The sequence below is a fragment of the Pogona vitticeps genome, chromosome 2, assembly GCF_051106095.1.
Source record: "Pogona vitticeps strain Pit_001003342236 chromosome 2, PviZW2.1, whole genome shotgun sequence".
In the NCBI taxonomy this organism is placed as follows: Eukaryota; Metazoa; Chordata; class Lepidosauria; order Squamata; family Agamidae; genus Pogona; species Pogona vitticeps.
In genome coordinates this window covers 41776263-41798651 of record NC_135784.1, presented here as the reverse complement: position 1 = coordinate 41798651, position 22389 = coordinate 41776263, and the positions used below count along the sequence as shown (strand labels likewise).

General features: G+C 40.3%; 1 protein-coding gene across 39 annotated transcripts in view; it reads left to right on the top strand.

The window, feature by feature from the left end:
* MAGI1 (membrane associated guanylate kinase, WW and PDZ domain containing 1) overlaps nt 1-22389 on the top strand; it is a 601653-nt gene that overhangs the window by 248598 nt on the left and 330666 nt on the right. For all 39 annotated transcript variants that reach the window (XM_078388879.1, XM_078388878.1, XM_072989400.2 and 36 more), the window contains exon 2: nt 18893-19009. In XM_078388879.1, the coding sequence (XP_078245005.1) occupies nt 18893-19009 (117 nt within the window). The remainder of the gene's footprint in view (nt 1-18892; nt 19010-22389) is intronic.

The window sequence follows — 22389 nt, the reverse complement described above, 5'->3', positions numbered from 1 at the left end:
AAAATCCACATCAGTTCCCTGCTTTGGGAACCGATTCGCTTTACAACGATCAAAACAGCTGATCGTCGGGTTTCAAAATGGCTCCCCGCTGTGTTTCCTCACTTTACAGGCATCGAAAAATGGCCGCCCTATGGAGGATCTTCGCTTTGCAATGAAGTGTTTCACCCATTGGAACACATTGAGCGGTTTTCAGTGCATTTCAATGAGCTTTTTACTTTCGCTTGATGACGATTTCATTCTACAGCGATTTTGCTGGAACGGATTATCGTCGTCAAGTGGGGCACCACTGTATTTTATTTTGAACTTTAATAATAGATTTTTAATATAATTAAAATACAGTTAAATGAATGAATGTTGTTCAGATAGTTTGTATCTGTGTTGCACAGACAATAGTTGTAGACACTGTGCAGGTGTATAAAAGTGTGTGGAGACAAACAAACAGGCAAACAAAGGGGAGGGGTGGTTTGCTTTAGTTTCGCAGGCCTGTGTACCTAGTAAAAAACCAAATGTGCTTGTGTGGTATGGAAACAAAGGTATGGTTTGTTTGTTTATTTGATTGCTTGTTTGCTTGAATAATGTCGCACTTTCCTTCAAAACTGGCACTTGGGGCACCTTACAACACGATTAAAAGACAGGTGCAGATAGAAATGAGTAAACTTTTGCTAATGTTTAACACAATCTAACCAATCATGATGTTATAGTAATAATAAGCAGTTTTTAAAAAACTTGAGTTAAAAGAAGCAGGGCTAATCCATCAAAAATCCTTTCTTAGGAGTGGGCTTCAGTAGAAAGAGTAGAAGCGTTCACCCTCCTCTATCAACTTTCAGCAGACGAGTAATATTTTTTTACAGGTTTGTAACTTTTGTGGACCAATTTACAAGATTGATTTAACATATTTTCAGCTGGCTGGTATAAATAGCCTAGAAATAATCTAACTCTGATGACTATTTGAGTTGTGTCTTGTGTATGCATAAGTAAAATGTTGGTAAATAGCCTTGGATAAAATAATTCAGAGGAACCCTGGTAAGTATCTTACCCATGTAAAATCTTACCCATAGTTTTTCCCTTTTGGGAGAACTGAGATCTTAATTCTATGGCTTGGGGAGCTGCCTACCCTTAATTTTTTTTTAAAGGAAGAAACAGATGCAGATTCCTGCCTTCAAAGGTCATTCTTCATCTTTTTATCATCACCGCCATCTTCTGTTTCCCACTGACTCTGTACTGTCCTTGTTCGGTGGGCATAGGCAATGAATGCCTAAACACCCAAGCAGAATGATTTGTCTCTGCTACAGACTGTTTTATCTCCCATTAACAAGGGTGTGTGACATTTGCTGTGTATCAATACTTTGTGACTATAAATGTCAGGCGCACAGGGCCAGTAAGAAAGGAAACAATTTACTTAGAAGGTGGTATTTGGTCTTTCTTTCTTTCAACCTGAAAAATGGCAAGTCACCAGAGTAGTTACTGAATGACAAGAAGGTACCATAAATGCGATGGCGTTTTCCTTTCCTTTTTAACACAGAGCAAAACCATGCTGATGAAATTTATTTTCAGTTTTTTGGTATATTGTTCATTCCTAAGAGTCATGTTTTGTTTACTCAGACGTAGACCTACAATGTTTGTGTCCTGTGACATTCTCATCTACACAGTCTTAAATAAATGTATTCAGATTTCAGCCACTTGCCATGCATGATTATGTCTTTGGGTGTTTTTCCAAAAAATAAACAAGAAACAGTGGAATTTTTTTAAAAAAGGAGAAGCCACCAAAAATCTAACTGGTTCTTCTATTTGAGATAATATAATATAATATAATATAATATAATATAATATAATATAATATAATATAATATAATATAATATAATATAATATAATATAATATAATATAATTGTGAAGGAGTGAGAGATGTAAATAGAAGGCGAGTGAGTGAGCTGTCCCTTCATATGGATGAGACAGAAGAAAAAGACAAGACAACAGAGGGCGTGATAGGAGGGATGGAAGATTTGAGTGTCAAGGGGAAAGAGGAAGTGGGCTTGAAAAGAGAGAAAAAGGGGGTAGAGGTTTTTCTAGCTTCAGAGGAAAAAGATGGGGAGAAGATACAGCAGTTGTCAGTTTGGGAGGAAGAAGAGGAAGGAGATACAAGGGGATCTCAAGTCTTAGGAATACCAGTGAAGGAGGAAAAGAGACTGAAATAGAGAGAGGACAAGGAGAATCATATATAAAGACTAGAGGATTGTTAGCTGACTTTCGTAATCTAAAAGTGGGAGGACTGTTACCTGACCTCCGTAATGTAAAGAGTGGAGAACCAGTGGTGGTCTTCCCTGTCCCTAGAAGAAGGTGGTTCGCCCAGGGCCTTTACCTGCCAGTTCCAAGCTGGAAGGAGATTGAGTTTGCTATCCCTGTTGTGGGACAATTTGTGCAGTCCGGAAGACTCCCTTGAGGAAGCCTACCGATCAGGAGCGTTTTGGACCAGCCCCCAAGTAAATGAAGAGAAGTTGAATAAAGAATCAAGGTTGCTTTGGACTGAGTCCTCATTGAATGTTGGCACAGTTGGCCCTATTGAAGTTGTTGTGGACTCTCCTGATGTTAACTTTAATAAAACGTTAAGCAAAAAAGACGAGACTCCATTATTTGTTCCCGCTGAAAAAGAGGAACTGCTCAAGCTTTGTACTGAATCCAATCACAATAATATACAGTGGTGCCTCACAAGACAATTATAATTCGTTCCGCGAGAAGCGCTGTCTTGCGAAAAAAATCATCTTGCGAGGTTCCCTATGGGAACATCTTGCGAAGGATGGTCATAGGAAAAAAAAACTGTCTTGTGAGGCACCATAGCAATCGCGAAAACCAATCGTCTTGTGGGTTTTTCGTCCCGCGAGGCAATCATCTTGCAAGGCGCCACTGTAATATAATATACTTTTTTAAGATAAAAAAATTTCTGTGTAATGAAATGACAGCCTCTGTTGCCCCCCCCCCCCCCAAATTTGGAGGAAAATCAAAATATTTTCCACTGGAGAGATGGAATTCTCATTGGGAATATTAAAACCTAGCTTTAACCCTAAGCCTCACCCTAACCTTTAGCATACTAGAATTCTCATTGTGGATAAGAAAAACTTTATCATTTGCTCAGCCAAGACTAACCACACACCCCATGCATGAGCATCAGCAAATCCATCACCTGCTCCATGCTGCTCTGCTTTATGCTCAGTGCATTACATTTTTAAAATTATTTAAAACACAATGTTACATTTTGTTTCTTGAGCTATTGTATATTCCTGAGAAGTGACATGCTCACACCGTGGTTTTACATTCTCAAAATGAAAACTTGTTTTTGGATTTTCTTTAATTTTAATTTTATTTATTTATTTATTGTTTTGATGGAGAAGAGGAAAGTGATGTTGAGACTTTTGTCATTGTCACTTGACTAATATGTCATACGGTAGAGGAGTTATCCGTGTATGAAATTCATTACTAGGTTTTGTGAATGTCTTTTCTAGAGAGTTGAAAACATTGCTCAGTAGGAAGGAAATGAAGCTGACATTTCAATTTATACTTCTCTCTCTCTTTTGTTTATGTGCCTACTGAAAGCAAGTTTTGGAGCCGTTTTCCTGAATTTTATAAAGTCTCTTTATGAAATATCTTTTCATTTAAATAAAACTGTTGGCATGAATTGGCATATTGTCAGCATTTTTTTGGTGTCACCCAGTTTCTGAGCTGCCAGAAGGGTCTGTGTGATCTGTACCTCAGACAGGTCACACAGTTCAAATACAGTTTATTTTTGTAATGTACAGCAAATTTATTAAGACTAGGATACGAGTGGCACCACTGCTGAAACAAGTTGCCCTGCTGTTTGAGAAAGGAAGGGAGTCGGCCTGTAACATCTGCAAGAACATCCTCTGGGAAGGAAGAGGAGGAGGAGTTGGACAATAGCCCCGCCTCCTACCTATCTTGGAGGTCCTTCAGCCACTGGGGGCAGCAGTGAGCCACTCAGGCAACATGTATAGTATGTGGCAATGTTTGCTTTGCCAGGATCTCCAGTGCCCTGCTGCCAGAGATGACTACCTTAGTTTGGAATAATGGACATCCCAGTCAGGAGTGGAACGTAATTATGAGAAACCGGTTGTAAAAATGATGGAGTTAGGAAACTCATGAAAGAAAAAGCTGACTGCAGGAATGTTTGAAAATGAAAGTGCATTTTTCACTGTAACCTAATGGAGAAGAATGAGTTTCACATGAACTGTACTTGGCCATGGTTGGCTCGACAAACTATTGGTTGAGTTTTTAAATTATTATATGAGAAGTGAGGGGGACTTGCTGCATACAGTAGATTTGAGGTGCCAGCATTGCAACTCGTGAAGCGGCTCTCCCTCGCCATATGGAAGTTTTCCATGCCATTCAAAGAACGCTATGCAGATCATCTACTGGAGCACCAAGACCTTTGGAGGACAGTCAAATATGTGTATTGACCTGTGTGAGGCTTTCCTCTCTTTATTTTTTTGAAGCTTGCAGTAGAATTAGGGAGGGCAGGGTATCTAACTGCATAGTATCGGGGAGGAGCAGGGTATCTTCCTCGTGTGCTCAGTAATGTTGTCATTTATTAATATGAGTAGAGATATAATTTTCCTTAACCTTGTAGTTATCCACCTTTTACGAGCTGGCTGTTGACAGGTCTGCCTTTACTGTCAGCACATCCAGGCATGGAGATCTGGACAGTCATTAAACATGATTAATGTTTTAATATCTTGAATGTTTCACATGTGAGCTGAAAATCTATCCTGATCTAATTTCTTTGCGCTGCAAATGCAAATATAACTCATTATTTCAAGTTAAAATAGAGTGTAACCGCACACATTAATCTCCTACGGTTGCATCAGAAGAAAAACAGGCCTGATTTTAGTATTGGTGGAGTGTAGGTCAGCAGTCAGCAGCGCTGGTTTATCAAGCTTAATAATTTCTTATCCATTTTATGAAATGTTATTTAATATTCTTCGAAAGTAACAATTAAAATGTTTACTAGTGTGAATTCAGAAAGAAAAAAAAAGAGAGAAGACAAATAAGTACTTGCATTTCATTCACAGGGTCAGTTGAGGAATGTCATCTAATCCAAACAGCACAACAGCTACTTAAAACTGTTGAATTCTGACTCTTATGTACTTTTACATCTCCATTTAGTTGTTTGTTGTCCGTATCTTTGCTAATTTTTTTTTCTGTTTTTATGGAGTTTTATTATTCTGGCACTCTCTGTTTTTGTACGGTTAGATGTTTATGATTTTTATCATATTAACTATTTGATTGTGTAATTTATGTGAACTGCCCAGAGTAGTGCTGTGGCATTTTTTTTTCTTTTGCTTTGTTGTGTGTTTCTTGTTAAAGCTCTCACTTTTCCTGCAAGTTCACTTTTATAGCCAAGTATATGCAGATTGATGAGCTGGTTCTCTATGAGCATGGATTGTTTTTTTATGTCACCCTGCCACCTTAAGCCTCATGAGAAGGTTATGTAAATTTCCTAATTCATCCTCAGCGCCTGTTAGAGACAGGATAGAAGCAGTATTATTTTTTTGGACTAAAATGGTTTGTAGACAGTGATAGACAAATTCATTCTGCAATCTTATATACAGCATTTCTTCAGTTTTATGAAAGTGCATTTCCATCTTTGCATTTGGTGCCAGTAGTAGTAGAGGCTAATGCATTTTATGAGTGTTTAACTTTGATGTAAATTCCTTTTAGTGGATTATTGTTATTTGTTACCTTGAGATATATTTTCTATAGTTGCTCATATTTGTTGTGAATTTATTATGTCCCAATTCAGTCATTTCATTCTGAAAGCTACGAGCTCAAGCTATTTAAGGCTTTTTTTTTTCAGAATAGTGATGATTCATCTACTCTTTCCATTTGTAGGTGGTTGAAGGAAATATCATACGCTGTTCTAAATGTGTTCATCGTTACAGTGCTTGCTATTTTAATAATTTCAGACATTTTATCTTTCCTTCAACTACTCTCACCAGCATGCAGAGTTGACACTTTCACTGAATTTTTTGCTGCTGCCCAAAAGATGCTCCTCCATGGCTTTACCTAGTTTAAAACTAATTTAGACATGGATTGCTGTTGGTATGGTTAGGATTGGAACAAATTACAACCTCTACATGTGCTTCCCTTTAGACCTACCCATCCTTCCCCTTAAAGAGCGACCTAGCACTTTTTTGGACCCCTGTCAGGGAGTTCTACCATTTTGGTGTGAGTTGTAAGGCTCTATCAGGTTTTTGATACTAAATAAAATCATAAAATTGGAAGGGGCCTATAAGGTCAAGGAGTCCACCCCCTCCTCAGTGCAGGAATACAAATCAAAGGATATCTGCCAGGTGGTTGTCCAAATTTCTCTTAAACGCCTCCAGTGTTGGAGCATTCACCATCTTTTGAGGTAATTGCTTCCGTTGCTGTACAGCTCTACAATTAGGAGGTTTTTCCTGATATTCAACTGAAATCTGGCTTCCTATAGCTTCAGCCTGTTATTATGTGTCCTGCACTCTGGGATGATTGAGATCTTGCTCCTCCTCTGTATGACAACAGCCTTTCAAGTACTGTATTTGAAAAGTGCTATCATATCTCCTTTCAGTCTTCTTTTCTTGAGGCTACAGATGCCCAATTATTTCAGTCTTTGCTCATAAGGCTTGGTTTCCAGCCCCCTCCTGATCATCTTGTTGCCCTCCTCTGAACTTGTTCCAATTTGTTAGCATCCTTCTTGAAGTGTGGTGTCCAGAACATACACAGCAAATTGTAGGGGTGAATAGTTGATAGCTCTTGTGCATGGAGGCTAGCAAACTGGTGGAACTAGAAAACTTTGTCAATGTACAGTGAAGGGTGCTAATACAATCTATAAATACTGAAACACTGCTAACAAATAAATCCAGTCCTCTATATTGTCAGAGGTGATGAACAGTATGTCACATTCCCGGAGGTTACAACAGCAGAGTCCGATAAGCCAGTCCTATATCAGGAATTCAGGGAATGCAGAGCCGATATCCAAATACCAAAGGCAACTCACACAACGTAGTCCAAGGTCAGAGTCCAAAGCCAAGGGTCCAGGGAACAAGGTTCAAGGTTTTCAGGAGCGTGGCTGCAAGCCAGAGGTTTGACTTGTTGCTTCCGTGGATTTTCAGCCATCTGAGAGCTGTTTATATAGTAAAAACAGCCCTTGAACTGCTGCAAGCCTTTTCATCCTGTCAGAACTCAGGGCTAGTTTATCGGATGTTTCTGTGGGCAGCCTTCAATCAATCCTCTGACCTTTTTGTCATAAGTCTTCCCTGAAGCCTGGCCCTCAGCCTGTCTATTGGGGGAGGAGAATCTGGAGGCAATTCGGGTGTTTGTATTTTTTTAAATTTTTTATTATATAAAATCTATCCATGTTGATTTAACATTGTGCCACCTGAGTACAGCTTATATTCATTTGTTAAAACAACTACCATACACATTACGCTCCTAATCTATACAACCTCCTTCTAACCATTGATAGAACAAGTCCCATGTTTGATAATATTTTGTATCTTCTTTTCCTTTGATTTTCAGTGTTAGTCTATCCAATTCGGCGCAGTCCAGTATCTTTTTAATTATTTCTTGATTTGTAGGTGTTCCTTCCTTTTTCCAGTACTGTGCATATATAATCCTCGTGGCTGTTAAAATATGCAGTATTAAATATACATTTTGTTTATCAACACTTTCTGGTATTATACCTAACAGAAAGAGCTCTGTACTAAAGTCTACATGCTTTTTAATTATTTTAACAAGCCATGTATGTATTTTGCTCCAAAACCTTTTTGCTTTATCACAAGCCAGAATCAAATTAAAAATGCTTCAAGAATCCAAGGAAAATGGAGGATTTGGTTTATCGGACTGGACCTTATTTTTTTCAGAAACAGAAACAGAGACCTTTATTGGCATGCTGCATAAATAAACATAATAACACAATAAAATACTGGGGAAAGATTCATTACTGGCAAGAGGAGGTGCCAGGAAATCGTAATTGGAGCCCCTTGTTTTGGGGAAGCATGTTGCGGCGTCTCTGAATAATGGCCTGGACGTATCTAGCAGTTGATAGAGTGACTTCCTTACTAAGGTCACATAGAAGGTATTGTATTTTCCTCAGGTCTGCCCATCCGGAATGAGAGGGGAGAATAACCGTCAGATGTGACAGACGGATGTCCTTGTACAGTGTGCAGTAAAATAGCATGTGTTGCAGGGATTCAGTCTTTCCCTGGCCACATGGGCAAACTCTCAGTTCTGTTGGTAAGCCCTTGTACCTACCCTGCGCTAGACTTGATGGTACTATGTTACATCTAGCGAGGGTGAATGCCCAGCGGTCTTGTGGCTGTTCTAGATGATGTAGGTAACTGGGTCTGCATCCGAGGGTAAGGGGTAGCTGAAAGTGCAGCGGGGAGCAGACTTTCAGGGCCGCGCTAAACAGCGTTTGCCCTTCTATGAACTGGACCTTATATTACCAATCATCTGTCCTAACTTGGCTGAAAGAATGGATTACCCTGAAAAACAAAAGACTTCTGTATTTAGAAGGACATGATCTACAGTTAGGTTGGCATGCCTTTTTATGGTATTAGAAAGCTAAAACTCATAGATATTTTCAAAACCACTATATTAGAAACTCCCTGTATATACAGTGGGGTCTCTACTTAAGAACGTCCCTACTTAAGAACAATCCAACTTAAGAACAGCTCCATTTGCTAAATTTTGCTTCTACTTGAGAACAGAAATCCAAGATAAGAACAGGAAAAAAAACCTTTCCTGCTCTTTTTTTAACCTTAGGTCATCTTAGGTTAAAAAAAAATTCTCCCCCTAGTGGTAGAGTACATATTAACCAGCTTTGCATTAGTTCCTGTGGGAACTAATGCTTCAATGTATGAACGCACCTCTACATAACAAAAAAACAGCCAGAACAGATTAATTGGTTTTCAGTCCATTCCTATGGGAAATTTTGCTTCAATTTAAGAATGTTTCAACTTAAGAACACCATTCCAAAACGGATTAAGTTCTTAAGTAGAGGTTCCACTGTAGTTTCTATGGACGGAAAAGAGCAGATACGGATTAAATGGTTTTCAGTGCATTCCTATGGGAAATGCAGATTCAACATAAGAACTTTTCAACTTGAGAACCGCCTTCCAATATGGATTAAGTTCTTAAGTAGAGACCCCACTGTAATATGGGAAAAAATAAAAATGAAAATGTACACAAAAATACCAGGATGGGTTTCACCCATAGAAGCATTTGTCCATCCCAACCTTTTGAATTTTGGGAAAATTCTGACTTATACAGATATTTTAGACATAGATAGGAGATTAAAGCCAAAACAAGATCTTATAGACCAGGGATTAGATGCATCGTGGTGGTCTATAATGCAAATCAAGATATGACAGGGACTTAAAAATGTATGATTTTTATAAAAACAGACAACTTTTGACCAAGTAATGTTAGCATCAGATGATAAACTAATTAGGGTGTTTGTATTTCTGATTGCTCAGCATTCTCCTCAGCTACAGTTAACCCTTCAGGTTCCAGATCTTCAGCTGCACTCATGACACAGTGTTCCCTTAATGGTGGGCCATTGATAGAGTATGGTTTGTGGAAACTGATTCTGATGCTAAGAATTAATGCTCAGAATGCTTACCACATGGGATTATTGGTATCGAGACACTTTGTGGGTATTTAGAGGCAGTAGAGAGTTCTAGGATGCTGCAAAAACTACCATAGGAGGCTACATGTGGCCTCCCAGGCAAATATTGCGAACCATTAGCAGGACATGAGTGCAACTAGCCTCTCGCTCTGAAGTACACCAGCAGATATATATTGGGCCACTCTACCTCTGATGTTGAAGATTATGCATAGCCATTGTGACAAGTAGCCATTTATGCCTCTAAACGTCATGAGTTTGTCTGTTCCCATTTCAGTGTTGTCCACTTGATTAACCATCTGAACATCTTACGGCAGTCAGTACCTGATTTCTAACTTTACACAGTGTGAAGAGTTACTGCTTTTTCTCTCTACTGAATCTCCCACCATTCAAGATTCATATTCTGAATCATAGGAACGAATGCTGTTAGTCATTCCAGCTAGAGTAGCCCAACTGAATTTGTACCAGTGTTGGTTCACTGTTTAACTGTTGATTAATCTAGCTGGCACAGACAGTTGGCTTTTGACTCTTTTTTTCTTTTCAGTCTTGCTGATCTGTTAGACTCGTTTATTGATCCATAAACTGGGGGTGTATATACCAAGCCAAGACATTCTCCTCTTCTGGCACGAATGTGTTTCTGTGTGTTTACTTTTAGAACAAATGTCTGCCAAAAAACAAAAGCAAAACTCATTCATGATTTTTGACCTTAAGCAAGAGAACTCTTAGTCTGTGTAAGAGAATAAAGTCCCAAAACAACAACAACAAATAAATAAATCTGATATAGGTGCATTAAACTCCAGGGAAAAGGTCCCCATAGACTCACTTTGTTTTCCATATATTTAAATATACCAGTTTTGTTGGCAGTGGATGAGAATATGTGTCTGCAATGGAGCAGAACAGACATACTAGGGTCTGGAAGAAGTGGTTGTATGGATTGCAGCTTCCAGAGTGTTTCTTTTTAGGTCAGCAAATATGCTCTCAGAACAACTTCCACCACCGTCAGTATCCCGTGTTCATTCTAAATATGCTATTGCAACCATCGTCTTTTGTGAGTTGACTTTTTGTTCAGTTGCAGTATAGGAGGTCAGACAGTGGAATGAGGTGGGGGAGAATGTGCAGTCTGTGAAATAAGGACACAGGCATTATTCTGCAGAAGCTAGTTAGCTAATTTCACTGGACTGATTTCACTGGGACTGGTGAGCATTTTTGCATTGTGCTCAATAGAAGGGGGAGTGAAAGGTTTTTGTGCTTTTTCTGCAGTGTAAAAAAAATGCTGATTATCTCCCTCACGTAACATGCAATTTTGATTGTACTCTGTCAGTCACAAATGGTTGCTGAGATACAAGAGTCTATTGTATATTTATATATAAATAAGTGTATGTGTTCTGTATCTGAAGAGTCTTTTTACAAAAGAATGAAACAGTGTATGGGGTCCAGCATGCTATTCTCAGCATGCTGGTGGGAACTTCCAGATCTAGGGTTGGCACGGGAAACTCATCCGGATCTGAACTCTAGAATGTTCTGGAGTTCTAGAATATTTTGCTCCGCTGCTATGATCCCAGCACAGATTTGGCCTCCCGTGCTTGCAGTTTTGCACTTGCTTGAGGTCGCGTAATTATTTGTTGTGGCAGTTAGTAGCCTACTCCCCCAGCTTTCCATAATTCAGTTAAAACCTAAAGAAAGATACTGGAAGGTAACTCTTTCTATGGGGCTATTTCAGATTAGGGAATGTGGATAGTCATTGAAGCTGCAGAGGGATGATGAAATGTGCAATAGTGGAGGGGAAAAAACAAATGACACATTGTGCAATGTTGGACACTTTAAAATGCAACCAGAAGGAATTCTAAAAGACCTTAAAAATCAGACAAGAAAAATGTGAGCCTCATTCGTGGGGAAATAAACGTTTTTGGGATATTGGAGGACAAATTATGGCAGAGCAGTGGATTTATCCCCTCCACTCCCACCCAAATCGAACACAGGACTACCATTTCTTATACTGATTACAGGGTTTACATGAGAGGGGTCATATTATGAAAATTTGCACTAGAGACAGCATGTATCTAAAGTTATCTGTTCAAGATACAGACTTGGGAAGATCTGGGAGAGGTGTGGAATCCCAAAGAACGGCAATGTACTGAGGCAAAATTTCTCAAACAACCTTTTTCTAAGAAATGTTCTTTTCATTATGCCCCTAAGAATTGAAAGCCCTTTTTGGAGAGTTATGGTCCTTTTGCAGAATTATGGCCAGATTTCTTTACCTTCTAAAAATGTTATGTTTCGGCTGCTTCCTGGTCCAACCATCAGCATGCCCTAGAATGACAAGTAGTAGAGGCCACTTTACAAGAAGTAAAGTGGAGGCTTAAACCTCCAACACAGTTGATCTTGTTGCCATTTTACGTATATTAACTACAACCCGAAGGTGGATTGGGACCATATTTGGCAGTAAGGGTTAAAGATGGATCAACTCCCTGTGTTTACTCTATTCCCAGGTAAGGGTCTGTGGCTCTTGCAGTCCGTCATTTAGAATAAGACTTTCTTTAAAATCTGTAGTTGCAAGCTGTATGTTTGAGGTATGGGTGAGCAACTTCTAAAGGAACACACTTCTGTCCATCCCTGCTTTAAAATATCTTCTGATTTGATCCTAAGACGGAATGGGGCATACTTTTATGGGAGTCCAGCAAAATGGAATCCAGTATGAAGAGAGGGATATTCAGGTTCCATTCACCCTGGATATTTTATGTGCATATATAACTTATTACTTCTTTATTGTAAACACTCGGCAGGCCTTCCTTAAAAAAGGTTATGAACATACTCGGGGGGGGGGTGTCTTATGGCATTCAGTAGCAAGCCTACATATTATTAAACTCGGCTCTGACAATTAATCATTCGTTTTTGAAAATCAGCACTAAAAATCAGTGTTAAGTCCAGTAAAGTAGAAAACAAACAAAACACACACCACATAATGAATAAACAAAAAAAGAACAAAAAATAAATAATCTCTGATGGATAAATTAAAATAAATTTATTCACGAAGGCTTTCGCGGCCGGCATCTAATGGTTGTTGTGGGTTTTTCAGGCTCTTTGGCCGTGTTCTGAAGGTTGTTCTTCCTGACGTTTCGCCAGTCTCTGTGGCCGGCATCTTCAGAGGACAGCAACCTGTGCTCTGGTGTAGTTGGCTTGGGAGTGCAGTATTTATGGCTGTGAAATAGGCTTTTGTCTTTTTCTGTAGACCAGCTAATAACACCCATCAACCACAGGAACAGATAATCTCTTCCCCTTAGCACAACAATACACCCACAACAATATACACTAATCACCTATCTACAGAAAAAGACAAAAGCCTATCTCACAGCCATAAATACTGCACTCCCAAGCCAACTACACCAGAGCATAGGTTGCTGTCCTCTGAAGATGCCCATGGCCACAGAGACTGGCAAAACGTCAGGAAGAACAACCTTCAGAACATGGCCAAAGAGCCCGAAAAACCCAGAACAACCATAAAATAAATTTAATGATTGCAGCTACAGCAATTTCAGTGCATTGGGTTTCTTTTTTTTCCTCCCTTTTAAAAAATGTGTGCAATATTAACCTGTATTACACTCCTTTTTTGTGAGAGTGAATGAAATGAATGGCTAGAATCTTATTGCCCATGTGTGCCTCCATAAGGGGCACTGTGCAAGTCTTAAAGGTATGCTGCTACTGAGATTCTGGTTGCATGCTTGAGCTTATGCCTGTTCACATGATTGGATATGTACCCAGGAATTCAAGAAGCACCTTACTAGCTTGATTTCTCTTATTCAAACATATATTGACAATAGGATTCTGGTTACCAGTATGTGGAATTATTTTTACTTCCCTCAAGTTATAATAGGGTGAGAAGCCATTTCATCAGGGTTCATTACTTCCACAGCAGTTCGGAACAGGCTGATCCTCAGCCCTCCTACCCAGGATTCAACCCACTCAGTGTGGTCTACTCCTAGAGGAAGTTTATTCATGATTTTCCTTACAGTAGACAATCCAAGTAAGCAACTGAGTATTTCCAAGTAGCTTTCATTCTTTTCTCTTTCAAAAGGAAATTAAAACAGCCATGACAAACAGCAGTTCATTCATCCCTGTTTGTTTCTTTCTTCCCCTCCCGTTGCAAAGACGTCACTGAGCAGTGTTTGACCTGAAAGCCCCGGTACTGGGCAGGCTGTGCAATGGCAGATGTAACAGCCCTGACTTACATAAATCACTCTCTTTTGTCACTGCTGGCATATGGCCAGTGAGTGTTCTAATTATTGAATGGCTTTTATAGCCCCATTACTTATAATCACTTTTGGTCTGCAGCTGGAAGGCCATGATGGAAAAGGATGAAATAATGGAGTGCACAATGTTGTCATTTGTGTAACAGCTCCTGGGATTAGGTGTATGCCAGAAATGATAGTTTGGATGCTTGTAACAAAACACACACACACACGGCAAATCCCATCACCAACTCTGCTTGGCAGCTGTTCTGTTCTTCTGAATATGGTGATTGTATCGGAGGTACTGTCTGTCCATATATCTCAGGTGCTAATCTGAAGCTCTTCACTTTCCCATGAAACCACTGATCTTAGCAACAAAGACATTTCTACCGAGTAAAGATATTTCTAGAGAATGTCACTTGGTCTGGTAGAAACTGAGTGTATTTTTTTTTTCTTCCACAGAGAGCATTGCTTGTTATGGTTGTGAATATTATTGCAACAGAACTGTGCTGCATTACATATTGTAGAAAGGAGATCTCTCCTCATTTTTTTTTGGAATCAAATTCCTTCAGAAGTGTGAGAATAATCTGTATGATGGTTAGAGGATACAAGACCTCCTTTATCTCTCCAAGTATTTTGCTGATATGGTTTGATCACGTTTTTTTACAATTGTAAGGGAGAGTGACATGTCTAAAACAGTTGGAATTGATCAGTAGTTCAGACAGCATGTCAACCTAAGTTCCCCACATTCATGCTCAAACCATAGTTAACCAGGCAAGTATTTCGCATTTGAGGTGTTTGGTATCAGAAGTTATAAAAAATAGCTATTTTCATAAGATTTAAGATGCTTAGGCCTTTGGGCTTCCACTTTTTGATTCAGATAGGGATATTGACATTTTCCGAGATGTTTGGTGCACTGCTTTTTAAAACACTATTGGTTTGATGTGTTTTTGCCACAGGGAGGGCATGCAACTTTATTTTTCTAAGCAGGAAGGTGACTGGGTCTCGAAGATTTATTTTTCCTTTGACCAAAAAAATTCTGTGTTTTAAAATCTCACCTTCTGTGTTAATAATATACTTCTAATCTCAAACAGTCTTTCTAATCTGGGGATGGGGATTCGGTAAAATGTATGTATGTGTCAAGAACAACAACAAGAAGAAAGCACTGTTTATCTGTAGAGCTGTAATGTGGGTCACCGTCCAGAGCACACTGGCCTTGACCTCTCTCTGCCCAGGAAACATTCTGATGCATTTTCTCCAGCATATAGTTTATGACCCTGATTATTGATGCTTGCTGCAAGATATTAACAGAAACGAGGCTGAGGAAAGCTGCAGGCAGCCTAAGTAACTGCTCTGAACACTCAAGTCTATGGAATACCAGTTGCCTCTCAGTTCACCTAGAGTAAGCAAACAAACAAATGTTCAATTTGTAGGGCCCCATCTGCAAGTGTTTGTTCCTCTCAGCTTTGGTAGTCTTGACATCTGTGGCAATGGTGTGCTTTTTGAGACTGAGTAGAATGCGTCTGAATCAAGATGAATTGCAACAAAATTGGATTTGGCACCTTTGCCGTTGGAGGATAGGTAATACGGATTAAGCCGCATATCCATTAGCCCAGAGGTTGCAGTCTGATTCGAAAATAGTAAAGATGAATTGTTGTTATTTTTTGACTTACCTTCCTGTGATCCGTGTACTTCTTTATGTTGACTGTGGTGTGCGCTGACACATCTAAGAGAAGATTTGCATTAGCATTGCCACCTCACACTTCTCTTATGCTAATTATGTCTTCTAAGTTCAAAGTTGACAAAGCACGAAGCTCCCCCCATGAACCAACAAAGCACGAATTTATTTGTTAATTCATGGGGTTTACTTTAAAAAAAAACCCTGACAATGAATACAAACAGGGCAATATTCCCCTCACCATAATCACTGCCGCTGTCTCCAGCTGGCCTCCACAGCCACGGCCTGTAGAAAGGGACACTGGCTACCCTTTGTAAAGATGGCGGCTGCGGCTTCATTTTGGGTAGCGAAGCTGCAGCTGCCATCTTTGCAAAGGGTGTGTGTGGCTGGGGTTGGGTGGTGGCGGGGGGCAGGGGGTGCGGTGGCTAAGGTAGGGAGAGGAAGGGCGGGGGAATAGGCTGTGGGGGTGGGTGGCTGCCTATAGGCTCGCCAATCAGCTGATCGGCAGGCCAGTAGGCAGAATGGGAAAGCCATAGGAAGAGAGGGAAGGCTAGCCTTCCCTCTCTTCCAATGGCGGACGAATAAAAATGGGGCAGTATTCATCCCTTTGTATTCGTGGGGATCTCTGGAACCCACAAATATGGATGAATATTTAATGAATCAGCGATTTCTGACGAATATCGCAATCTGTTTTTTTATTCATCCCCGTGTCTAGTCATAGTAAGGGAGCAAGATATCCACATGTATCTCTTTGGCTGATAGGGGATCCTCTTTCGGTCCCAAGAGTAAGGGTGGGTGGGCAATTAGTTTTTCCCCAAAGACAACATGGTGTTAGCAGCAACTTATTTTTTGATTTGCTATGCTTTTCTCTGTATTGGGAACCTGTGTATGAATAATTCAGATATCTTTGTGTGTTTTTTTTCTTACACAGAGGACCTGAGGATTCACACTGTCTGCTTTGCCCTCATATATGTGCCCACATACACCTTCCTTGAATAGGGTTCTTTTAGCCACCCCCCAAGAAAGTTGTCATACATCTTATCTATTTATGCATGCCAGATCCATCCCATGTGGATTGTTAGCAGTGTTGTGGAGTTGCTGAGGGAGGTTCTTGGAGCTGCGGTCCAAGAAAACTAACTTTTCATGTTTTGATCACACACACTGTAATACAAAACAAAAGCACCTAATTTCCCTGTGAAAGTGCCAGAAGATGTGCAATTAAACTTAAATGGGGTGGCAATGGGATTTGGGAAGGTATTTTAAATCCAGTGGGAATTTGTATTAATGGAATAATTTCATTTCAGCTTAATCATTGCACATGCCTGGAGAATAAATTCCTTGGCCCTTGAGGAACTGTGGAGAGTATAAAAATAGATGAATGTGACAGAGAGAAGAGCTGGTTAATTGTTCCCCTTTTTCAAGGAAAAAAAGCTGGTTGATCCTCTGCCCTGCTAGGAGCTAATTAGTGTGAATTCAATAAGACTAATAAAAATTGCTCTTTCTCAAATCTCAAAGCAATGATTAGTCCAGGAAGTCTCTAATGGAGAACTGGTCCTATAGAAAATCTTGGAAGATTCTTGATTATTATTTTTTAATTAAATGCTGTAAAATCACATTTTGAATACAGCACATCTAGTCCCTGCTGGTCTGTGACAAAATAACTAATGAGTGCGTTTACTGATGTATATGGTTAGGAACACAGAAGTAACCATGTATGGTTTATGTTCTGTATAAATCTTATAAGCTGATACTGCACAACATTCTCCTTTAATATTTCACCTACATGTACAAATATTTCATTATTGTGTAATAAATTTTGAGCTGACTGGATAGCTCAGTGCTTTAGGTATCTGGCTCAGGAGCCAGAGGTTGGGACTTTGATTCCCCACTGTTTACTTACTATGAATCCTGCTTGAACATCAGGAAAAGTGAGATGTAGTTTCACTTTTAGGGCAAAATCTTCTGTCTTCTTAGCACAGCATAATATTTCTGACCTGCTATTGTACAAGCCACGAGGGCCTCCCTAAAACAAAGGAGGCTTATGCTCGCCAAGGAGGTACTGCTTGCTGCTTACTCAGGGTCCCGCAAGGTCCTCCCATGCCTGCAAAAAGTCGCCCTGCAATTGTCCTCATGGGCAAAGCCAGGAGGACTCTGCCCTGGAGACGTTTTAAAGAAGAAAGTATCTTGTTTTGTTTAACTGTCATTAATACTTCCTGGCTGTTGTTAATTCATTTGACAACTTTTGCAGGAAAAGAAAGCACGAGGAAAGGCAGGCAATTCTTTGGGTTGCTGCTTCTCAAACGGCAGTCTGGCCAGAGCTTGGAAGCATCGTTTTGGGGAATGACAGTTCTCAGAATCCCCAATAGAGATGGTCACAAATCTTGGTTCAGGGGTTCATGAGAGTTTCTATGTGCGACACCACAGGTGTTGTTGTGCTTTCCCATCCCCTGCCTCCCCGGCCAGATCCCTCGCTCACCAGCCAGTGCACGCCTCCTCCTCCTTGACTGTTTGACTAATCTCTGGAAGGAACGCGGGCTTCCCTGTCACACCTCCTTGACTGATCACCCACTTAGACAAGGAAGCAGGACAGGCAAACCTGTGCTTCTGCTGGGGACTGTCTGAGCAGCTGAAGAGGAGGCGGAGAGGAGCGAATGGGTCATTGGCTGGGGAGGTGGTATGAATCGGCAGAAACCTCCATACCAAGGTTTGTGCCATCTCTAATCTCCAACCTAGCATAGACAGTTACCATTTCAGGAGCTGTCATATCCTGAAGTAATGCTTCTAAATTCTGATCATAATTGTTCAGATGTTAGATTTGATTATTTCCCTTCCTGCACTTTCCTTCCATCTCCTACTCTTCTGAACTGGTTTTGGTCCTCCAATCCTGGTTTGTTCTCATTTATATCACAAGTGTAGAGTTCATTCTTAATGTCGGTGTGTATTGTCTGCCATTTGATCTAAAAATACCTGATGCATCAAAGTCAATGTGCAGGCCTGATGTACTTTTCCCCCCTCCTGGGTTCCTTATATCCAAACCATCTTATTGGGTTGGTACTCAACGTTGCCTTTGCCCAGTTTGTACTCTAGTTGCACACACAGAAGGAGAATGCTCCTCTTATCTATATCCTTTCATGTTTCAAAGCAAGTTGTTTCTGGGAATGAACCATTTACACAAAAAATGCATTAAAAGCAGCATTCCATAATTCAGAGGATATGCAGCTTGAAAGTCTAATGAATGCTAGGGCTGGAAATATCAGTCCTTTCATGATCAACTATGGTTTTCTTTTCTCTCTCTCTCTCTCTCTCCCCCCTGTAGGAAGTCGTCTGAACAAAGATCTGAGACATTATCTCAACCAGAGATTTCAGAAAGGATCTCCAGATCACGAGCTGCAACAGACTATTAGAGATAACCTTTATCGCCATGCTGTGCCTTGTAAGTAATTAACAAGTCATCTAGTGGATTTGCTATAACAACATTCAAGCCCTTTTGGTGGTAACGTTTTCATGTCTGCCAGTGGGGATGCTGTGTGGAGGCCCCATTTTCATAGCAAGGAGATTACTGTTTTTAGTGGCAGTAGTGGCAGCATGTTTGGATCCCATGCTTGGATGTTTGATAGCAAGAAGAAAGTGATTTGAATGCTGAAGGCCAGAGGTCGGGTGGGAGGTTGGGTGGGAGGGCAGGCGAGAGTGTCACAATCAGAACAGCAGTTGCTTCGACTTTGTTCCACATGCAGGAAATTAGTCCTCTTCTTGCTCATGTGCAGCTCAGAGAGGGGGTTATTCTGGAGCAACACCAGCAGTTGCAATCCCACGCTACTGACAAACTCCATGCGCTTAACCACAAATCATTTCCTTGCTGCTACATCTTTACCCAGAAGGAGGGGGAAACCAAAAAGAATGCTTCCAGCAATGCTGTTATGCCTCCTTTCTTGAAAAAAAAGTGTTATGTGCTGAAGATTAGGCTAGAATCCTGTTGCGGTTTCAGTGAAGTAATGCTCCACCTGAAGTGTTCCAAAATCTCTGCTTTGCTAATGTACAAGCTGAGAGATCACACTCTTGAAATCAGCAGAGTTAATCCTTCTGCCACCTCTGAGAAAAAGGAACTACTTGTGTAGTGGACTGTTAGGCAAGCGGAGCATGGCAACAGGGTTCTGGCCTTCTAAACGAAACAGATGTGCTGTTTGTCTTATTACCAAAGTTTTTTGTTTTTTTAAATACTTCGGGTTGTACCTTTAAAGAATGTATGAAATTATTTTTATTTGTCCGATTCTATCTGTATTACTTTACCAAGTGTCTAGTTTGGGGAATCTGTAGAACATGTCTGTTGGGAGCTTGAATCCTCACTTATGTCATCCATGTATATGACGATGGGGAACTTAAAAATTATTCTCCTCAGTCTACCATTGAACAAAATGCAAATATCTGCTACTTTGTTGCCTGGATTTTCAAAGCTTAGAAAGAGTTATTTACATCATTCTTGGAAGAATAATCAGGTTGTTTTGTGCCTCCTGTGCTTTCCTTCATGGTTTTCACAGTTTTAACACATTATGTAGCCCTTAAGAGGAAGAAAATGGTGTTCCATGTCTTGCTGTTGCCTGGATGCGTGGAATCTTATGGGGCTTAACAATTTCTGGTTAGTGTCTTTCGTTTGGCTTGCGACAACCTAAATCAGTAACAAGGAAAACTTTAGTGATCATTCTTTGCCTCCATAACTTGTAGAGTGGTGTGCCAAAGCTGCATGGTGGCACACCACCACAACACAGCAAATCTGTTTCTAGACATTAAAATTTATGATTCAGGGAGTGTACTGTACTGTAGTTCTTACAATTAAGAGAAGCCTCCTAGCAAAGTGATTAAACTGTAGCACTGCAGTTCACAACCTGAGTTTGATTCCAACAGGATACTGGGTTTAGGTAGCCAACTCGAGGTTGACTCAGCCTTCCATACATCTAAGGTCAGTAAATTGAGTACTCATCAAAGTGTAGCTGGCATAAACAAAACAAAAAAAAAAAATCAACCGCCCAGAGAGTGCTTTAAGTGCTATGGGCCATATATAAGTAGTACATTTGGCTTGGCATTAAGCAGTCACCCCTTCCTGCAAGTACCTCAGCTGCCATTAGTATCCTATAAATCTGTGCATCTTCCTCTTCTTTGCAGCTCCAGTTTCAGATATGGAGAATAAAAGTGAATGAACCTAAGTTTTGTTGGAGCATTTTTCTCCGTTGCCAAGGTTACATTTTGAAATGTAGACTCAATTCTTTTCTTTGATTTTATTGGACTTGACTGTGAGCTAAAATACTTTGCTTGGTTTTTAATCTTACCAAAGGACTTGATTATAGAATTGGATTTATGTAGGCGTGGGTGATCGTTGGGGAGAAAACAACTTTGGTTATTATATTTTACTCTTTAAATGGAGTGGTACTGCTGAAGAAACGATTTTGCTGTTCTCCCATTAATATGAATATGTATGTTTTTGTACCTCAGTTATATAATCAGCAGATAAACCTGGAATGGAGAGTTACTGGTTATGCAATACTACCTTTCTTGATCTGTCTGTTGAATTAACATCCCTCACCCCACATTTTCTGCAAAGGAGCTTTCCTGCAGCTTTGGGATGTGATAAAGAAGCACAAGCATAAAACGGAAGAAAGCTACTCTATGTAGGACTGCTTGAAGGTGCTGAGGAGGGGGAGGGAAAGAGGGGGAGGGTAAGAGGTTTTTTCCAGAGCTGAAGATTAATCTGGCTGCATGCTCATATCTCCCCCCCCTCCGCGCTCCATACTTCAGTACACGTAACCAGAAAATCCAGTGGTCTGGGCCAATCTCTATCGCTAATGGATTATGAAGTTTTATATTTTGAAAATGGAATTCCCTGCTGATTATGTGGTAAACATGCGAAAGGCTCACAAGGTCACTTGCACTGAGCATGCCTTGACTGCTTGCTGATTGTGATTGCTGTAACAAGAAGACACACTGAATGGATGATTAATGGCCTGGCATGCTAGGTTCTTTCTTGCATGATTCATTTGGAAGTCCTTGCAGTTCAGACCAAGATAGCTCAGCTTCATAATGACCACATCCAGTTGGAGCAAAGCTTGGCATGGGAGGGCAATCATAAGGCATTTTCCCTCCCATGGATTCCCCTTCCCACAATCAGTGCAAGGGTGCATATGCAAATAAAAGCCTGCTGCAGTGCTGGGGGGGGGGAAGTAAACCAGATCCTGGCCATTGTATTGCAACTACAAAATAAGTGTCATAAAAACACATGTAACAGAGACGCATGGCAGGGTGGCAAGCACACCACTGCTCTTACAGCAGTTTGCCTTTCTTTGGATGTGGGACTGAGCAGTGTCATAGCTAGCCCAGATTTATCTATCTTAGATTTAATAGTGTTCCTGGAATTTACAAAGCAGAGATGGCCAAAACACAGCCTTCCAGATGCTGGACTGCTTTCAATTGTCCTGGCTAGAGTGGATGGGGGATGTAGCTCATCAACATCTGGAAGGCCACACTTTGCCCACCATGATATAGAGGAATCTGCAGTAGAACGTATGTGATTTAACTTTAGAAATAAATAATATGATTAATTTGTGTCTTTTCAGGTGAGGGAAAAGATGTAAATGCTTATCTTGATGTTTTCTGATAATATGTGAACATCGCTAAGAGTTTCTGCCTTGTCAGCCTAGTTGCTTAACAGGTCTTAAATATAAAATATCTAATAATGGCATTTGTTACCAAAATATGGACAGCGTTTTGTGTCATCCGCTCTGGATTGTTGTAATGTTGTTATGAACTGAAACAGAAGGCCAGTTA